This window comes from Macrobrachium nipponense, chromosome 18 (genome assembly GCF_015104395.2).
Source record: "Macrobrachium nipponense isolate FS-2020 chromosome 18, ASM1510439v2, whole genome shotgun sequence".
In the NCBI taxonomy this organism is placed as follows: Eukaryota; Metazoa; Arthropoda; class Malacostraca; order Decapoda; family Palaemonidae; genus Macrobrachium; species Macrobrachium nipponense.
Window position 1 is genome coordinate 38086595 of NC_087211.1, and position 7500 is coordinate 38094094.

At 36.2% G+C, this 7500-nt stretch overlaps 1 protein-coding gene across 1 annotated transcript in view; it reads left to right on the forward strand.

Annotated features, from left to right (window-relative positions):
* LOC135197330 (uncharacterized) overlaps positions 1–7500 on the forward strand; it is a 42782-nt gene that overhangs the window by 20052 nt on the left and 15230 nt on the right. Inside the window, exons 7-10 of the mRNA XM_064224472.1 lie at positions 1305–1385; positions 2314–2503; positions 3533–3635; positions 7109–7267. Of these exons, the coding sequence (XP_064080542.1) occupies positions 1305–1385; positions 2314–2503; positions 3533–3635; positions 7109–7267 (533 nt within the window). The remainder of the gene's footprint in view (positions 1–1304; positions 1386–2313; positions 2504–3532; positions 3636–7108; positions 7268–7500) is intronic.

A 7500-nucleotide genomic window follows, 5' to 3' on the forward strand; every position in this document is an offset into this window, starting at 1 on the left:
CACATGGTGAGCTGTTATTTCCATCTATCGTTCTTTGAACTTATCTTGTTCTGAGGGCCTGATCTTATGCTGCTGTTACCATTCTTTTTGTTTCCTTCTTGAGTTCTCCCCTCTTTAACCATTGCCATGTTTCATCACTGGCCAGTTCTTTAGTCTGTCTTATGTACTTTCTGTGTATTGGTTTGTTGTGCCATTCCTCCATTCTGTTTGCCATTCTCTTGTCTCTGTATATTTCTGGGTCATCATCTGCTTTTATCAGTCCTTCTTCCCATGTACTCCTGAGCCACTCGTCTTCATTGGTTTTCAGATATTGCCCTCTGCTCTCGATGTAGACGAAGTCCTCTATGCTTAGCAGTCCTCTCCCTCCATCCTGTCATGTTATGTATAGTCTGTCTGTATTTGCTCTTGGGAATAATGCTTTGTGTATTGTCATGTGTTTTCTATTTATCTGGTCTATACTGCGGTGTTCAGTCTTCGTCCACTCCACAACTCCGGTGCTGTATCTGATGACTGGCACTGCCCATGTATTTATGGCTTTCATCGTATTTCAGGCACTGAGTTTTGACTTGAGTATCGCCTTAAGTCTTTGCATATATTCTTTCATGATCGAGTCCTTTATCTCTTGGTGTTTTATCCTCTCCTTTTATTATTATTCCCAGGTATTTGTATCCTGTCTCATCCATGTGTTTTATGCTATTCCAATCTGGCAGCTTTATCCCTTGAGTCCTTGCCACTTTGCCTTTTTGTATGTTGACCAAGGCACATTTTTCTTTTCCAAATGCCATCCTGATGTCCCCAGATACAATCCTTACAGTCTGGAATAGGGTATCTATTTCCTTGATGCTCTTACCATACAGCTTGGTGTCGTCCATGAACTTTTATTTATCATTGCTGTTCTTTGTTACTTTTGTTATTCAACAACGTATCCTTAAGGGGCCACTTTTCATTGTATGATTTAACGCTGTGGGGAGTCATAGGTTAGTGATTGCTCCTCTGTTGTTGTTGCTGTTGTTGTTGATATTGTTGTTGCTTGCAGTTGTATATTTTTAAAGTTTCTTTCTAGGATCAATTCTGGAATTATTGTTTGTTTGAGCATCTTATCCTCTTCAAAGTCTATGTTAAATACTGTTTTCAACATTGTTGTCACCATATTAATAACAATACCAAAAGGGATAATTATATGTTTATAGTTATCATTGTAATTTTTACTGTTGCCCCTATTTTTACCAATATAAATGCAATTCACGCTGATAGTGGCCGTTATTATTGGTTGATCCCATCTAGCCGTGAGTCATTTCTTCCAGAATACTTGGAATTCAGAAGCACTGAATACGATGCCATCTGTGCATATTGTACAGGAGATTTCAACTGCTGGAGGAAAGATTGTAAGTAGACAGTGTGTATTCGTGTTTGTCATGTAAGTAATCAGCTTAGAATACGGTGGCACTATAGAGTGACACCTAAGTGTTTTCAGTGTAAAAGCATGTGCCTTTAAGAAGATTTTAGTTTCATTTTCATTCATTCATTCATCACCACACCGAATGACCTATTTGGCGCCAGCTCTTGGCCTTTGGCCCAGACCTGGCATTTCGTTCAAATCCTTCCGGCCGACCCTATGAGAGCTGATAGTCAACTCAGTGTCTGATTAAACTATATCTATTATATATTTGGTAATGTGTGTATGCATGTATGTATGTATGTATGATTGGTATGGGCACCCGGGCCGTCGGTCTGACGGGACTGAGGTTCGGAACGGAGATGGGTGTCCACACCCGGGTAGGTCGAGACCTACGTTCAGGAGACCAGAAACCCCTAGGAGCTCGGGCTCCCAAAATTTCTACAGAAGTGGATTACTATTACTCTGTGAAACGGAGCTGGTTATGCCCATAGACTTATTTACTTTACGATTTTATCATACATAACTTCTGTATACATAATGGCTTATTATTTGGAAAAGAATACTATAGGGTAAACATCAGTGACATAATAATTAAAAAACACTAGTGAGTCACTTATATGAAGCAGCAGATGAATATGCTTTTATTAAGGGTTGGTAAATATATGCTTATGATGCTTCATTTTGATATTCAATGATGTTGTTTGTTTTGTCAGATTTGCATCCCTCACAATTCAGGTCGTGGTACTGTATTAAATTATAGCTTGATTTATCTATTTTCTTTTCATAAACTATGCTCTGGGTTACACGGACCAATCTAGCTGGGACCCGCCCGTAGGGCGAGTAACCAGCTAGTAGATAATAAAATGAATAATACATCTTACTACAATAATGACTACGATTCTTCGTTCTTATAGGGGTCGACTCCTGGGAACAGAGCTCCCTGGACGAGTACCAGTTAGGTTGGATTCTCAAAAAAAAGCGGTCTGACTTCCGGGACATCACCAGTCTTTACGAACCGACCACCGAGGTCCTTGAGGATGCTTCCATACCAAAGGAGGACTTCATTTTCTCCTGCAATTTCGATGGGAAATCCTGCAACGATAAGTAAGTGCATAGAGTATTGTTATTTAACTCTAAGGAAACATCTTTATCTGTTTTCAATTTTTTGTTTTCTATTTTTTGTATGTCCACCGTCTCTTCAGCTAAAGACTGGTAATATTATTGAGTGCAAGGTAATAGAAACACTAGTGGAAGAAGGGTTCTGCAAAAGGGTGCCAGAGCTTGAAGGACTCCAGAATATACTGGTACATCTGTGGGACTCTTTAGCTGTCAGTTATTGTTATTACTGATTAATTTATCAAATTGTATCCATTGACATGAAAATTACCAAAATCCTTAAACACACACACACACACACACACACACACATATATATATATATATATATATATATATATATATATATATATATATATATATATATCTATATCTATCTATATATATCTATCTACTATCTATCATTACTATCTACTATATATATATATATATATATATATATATATATATATATTGTAAGAAATATATGTTGGCTGCTTATCACTGTACCTAAATCAAAGACCCCAGTTCGAATCCTGTCCGGGACAGAAACATTTATTAGTTATTTTTTTTTTAGTTCAAGCTATTCCAAAGGCAATTGTGTATTCGAATTAAGTAATATTTATGGGTTACTTTTTTGTGTGTGTACGTATATTATATATATATATAAATATAATATATTATATTATATATAATATATATATATATATATCCGAATCTTGTAAATTTCGTCAGCAATGGAACGGTACAGCTTTCATTAGTGTGTGAGTTATTGGAATAATTAGCAAATTTATGACTTGACTGGTGTCAGGTTGAAGTTGAATATATTAAAAACATTTGACTATAAAAAGAGCCAAACTAGATGTTAATCTAAATGTTACTCATTATAGATTTATATAGTTTTCACTTTTCATCCTGAACAGCATTTTGTCCGTAGTACCAATGATCTTGTAGGCATTCAGTTCCTTCTGATCAGTTCGGTTCGTTGTTATTGGAAACGTCCGACAACAACTTTTGATTCCATTTTTTCTCCGGCAGGGATTTCTATGAATGGATTGACCGCAAATATGGAAAATGCTACACATTTAATTACTTCCAGACTAATAAGAGCATCAAAACATTGATGGAAGCAGGACCAACCGTAAGTAAATATCAAGCTATTTGTGGATTCATCTGTTGTATTTGTGTGGCTTTTAGACACATAATCTGTAGGGGGGTAGTGCCATTAGTGCACCTCACGCGGTGCACTCATGGCATTTCTTAAGGTTCTTGCAGCGTCCCTTCGGCCCACAGTTGCAACTGCTGTTGTTCCTATTACTGTACCTCTGTTCGCAATCTCATTCTTGAGTTTTGCTTTTCACCTTCTCCTAACAGTTGTTTTAGAGTGAGCCTGCGAAGTTTTGCTCCTCACTCACCTTCCAAGCCTTTTTATTATCATTTTCCCTTTCAGCGCTGAATGACTCATGTCCTAGCGCTTGGCCTTTGGCTTAAAATTTTATATTCGAATTCCAGTTGTATGCACTTACAGATAGGCTAGAATTTATACATAAGTCTGCTTACTAATCTTCGTTTACCTTCCAGTTCATACACACGAATGAATGGATATATACAGGGTGTTTCGAAATTAGAGTCCCTTCCTCTGCAGCATAAGCTAAAATTGATATGGACAAAAACAAAAGTAATTCAGAACAGGTATTTATTTAAGTTTCTCTCTGAGTATTTAATATTTTGTGTGGCCTCCATCTGCCTGTACCACAGCCTGCAATCTTGAGGGGTATGATTTTAGCAAATCGCAAAAAAGCTGAGACTCAAACTCCATTTCCCTGAGCACTTCGGTCACCTCTCTTCGCAGGTCGTCGAGGCTTGGTATACCATCATAGTTTACTGTGCGCTCTTTAACACGATCCTTTAAGATACTACTAATGTTTTCACACACATTAAGGCCAGGGGAGCTACCTGGAAATTCACTTGACGAGAAGAAAACGATACCACTGTTTCGAAGCAGCTCCTGTGTCTGAGGAGCCTTGAAACTTTGTGCCTTATCATGCAAAAATGTGACTTCTTCAACAGATAACACATTTTCAGAATCTTTGAGGAAAGGGAATACTCCACCAGTAAGCACAGTTTATCTGAAGTATTCGCCATTCCATGACTGTCCTTTTCCTTTATGATCCACTTAAACCGTTTGGCCGTGAAACAGAGAAAAATTCCCAAACATTCAGGAAATTTCACAACTTGGCGATAGCGCACGTCATCGCTGATATCATCCAACTTTGCAGCCCAGATGATGTCTTTTTTTATGATTTGGTAATAACATGAAATGGCTTGATACCAGATTTTTTTCAATTCAGGATATACAGCACTATAACTTCTCTTCTTTCCCCTTTTTGTTTCTAGTTCAAGCACCAATTTACGTAAAGAGTTTCTTAGTCTACCCACTGCCTCAGCTATGATGTCTTTTGACTCCTGAGAAAGGACTTCAGGTCTTCCAATATACTCACTCTTTTCGCAATGACAGTCATTTAGATTTTTGTTCCAGTTTCTTTTAACAAAGGATTCATTTCTTTTAATGTATTTAACTATCCAGGAACGTGAAATGAAGTATGCGCCAGCATCTCTGGCCTCTCTGAAGGTTGTAACCTGGATTCGGTCAATCCATCTGATTTCCTCCGAGTCGTTAGCCATGGCTGTATCTAACTTCGTCACTCAGTCTGAAAATACAAGAAATGTAAAATAAAAAAGAGCTTAATAGAAACTTAAGATAATGTACTTGGAGATAGGCTATAGTATAAAACTTCATAGCTTTCCATTTGTTTTGTGGAGGGGGGAGCTCTATTTTTGAAACACCCGGTAGATAGAATATATGGATAGATTTCGTACCCTGATTAGGAATTTAGTGTGAAATAGCTGCTGAAAACACTTGATCCCTTGAAGGGAGAAATTTGTAATGAAAACTGTTGGTAAACATTAAATATTACTTCAGTTGAAGATGACAGTCGGTCCATATTTGTTTCAATTAGGCAAATGGATTGAATTTTTCGCCAGTATGATATTAAAATCAATTGTTAACCTCGTAGTCTGTGATAGCTTAGCTATTGATTGATAGCACCATCAATAACATTCAAATTATATAATGTGGGCCAAACTTGATTTCCCCTTTGGTGTTATCTTTGTTTGTCAATGATCTGTATGATGGTGATAATCCTGCTAGTCCTTGATCTCTTCTTTACTGATGTACTCAATAGGTTCTCAACGAATAATCTTCTAACTTAGCCAAAGATCTCTCCATCTGAGATATTCTAGTCCTTCAGCTGAATCTTATTTGCTTCTTCGGCTCTGAATGATTTCTCTAACTGTAGCGTTCTCCCCTGGAAGGCAGTATGACTCCGTCTAGGATACTTTAGCTATTATGCCATCTCATCATTTGTAACAGAATAGTTTATGTTTTACTTATCTGTACAGCTGTATTAATGGCCTCCCCATCTGTGATATTTAAGCACATTGTATCGGGTGTGTCTCTCATTTTTTAGGATGAAAAGATGTTCAGTGGTGCTCTTGTTCGAAGATGATCTCTCCATGATAACTAACGAGTTCAGTCGTTCTCCTTATTTTTTATCCTTTGGTTTGTGTAACTCGTCTGTGTACACTTCATTTGTACTTAACTCGTCAGCTAGTTCTCCTTTTGTAGCTGTCCAACTTATTTGTTATCTCTTTTAAGTAACATAAATGTCTAACTTATTTGTTATCTCTTTTAGTAACTTGAATGTCCAACTTATTTGCTATCTCCATTAAGTAACAAAAATGCCCTACTTTATTATTACCTCGTTTAAGTAACTTATATGTCTAACTTATGTGTTGTCTTTTTAAGAAACAAAAATGTCTAATTTATTTGTTATTATTTTAAGTATAGAAAAGGTCCAACTTATTTGTTATTATTTTAAGTATAGAAAAGGTCCAACTTATTTGTTATCTATTTTAAGTAACTTGAATGTCCACTTACTTGTTATTTCTTTTAAGTAACTTAAATGTCCAATTTATTCGTCATCTCTTTTAAGTAACGAAAATGTCCAACTTATTTGTTTTCTCTTTTATATAACTTAAATGGCCAATTTATTTGCTATATCATTTAAGTAACTAAAATGTCCAACTTATTTGTTATCTCATTTAGTAACTTAAATGTCCAACTTACTATTTGTTATCTCTTTTAAGTAACTAAAATTTCCAACTTAATTGTTATCTCGTTTAAGTAATGTCCAACATATAAGTATCCAACTTATATGTTATCTGTTTTAAGTAACTTAAATGAACAAATTACTTGTTATTTCTTTTAAGTAACTTAAATGTCCATTATATTTGTTATCTCTTTTAAGTAACGAAAATGTCCAACTTATTTGTTATCTCTCTTAAGTAATTCCTGAATAACGTCCAAATACTTGTTATCTCTGTTTTAATCATCAACGTTGGTAGTTATTTCTAATTTAGTAAGTACCTAATTCTTACTTACCTCTCACTCTTGGTTGAAAGCCTAATTGTTAATATCTCTGGTTGTCAATGTCAGTTTTGTTGGTTAGCTAATCTCTCTCTCTCTCTCTCTCTCTCTCTCTCTCTCTCTAGCATAACCTGCAAGTGGACGTCAACTTGTTCAACGGATTGTTTATAGTGTCGCCAGCTCTCGGGCTTCGAGTGATCCTACACAGCCCTCGAAGGCTGCCGTTTCCCGACGAGGAGGGATTCAACGTAGGCAACGAATTCATCTCCGTCAGCGTGTCCAGGGTGTGTTATTAAGCTCTCTGGATGACCCATTATTTTTACCAGTCTTTTGGCAACCCCTACTACTTATGATTTGATGTAATGTCTTGGAAGAATGGATATTAAGAGTATTTACTGCTGTTATTTTAATGAATGATAAATAGTCAACAAAGGAAATACAAAACCTGTACCCACATGTAACTTTATATTCGCACATATATATTATAATTTAAATTATGACTATCATGAAAGGTTGT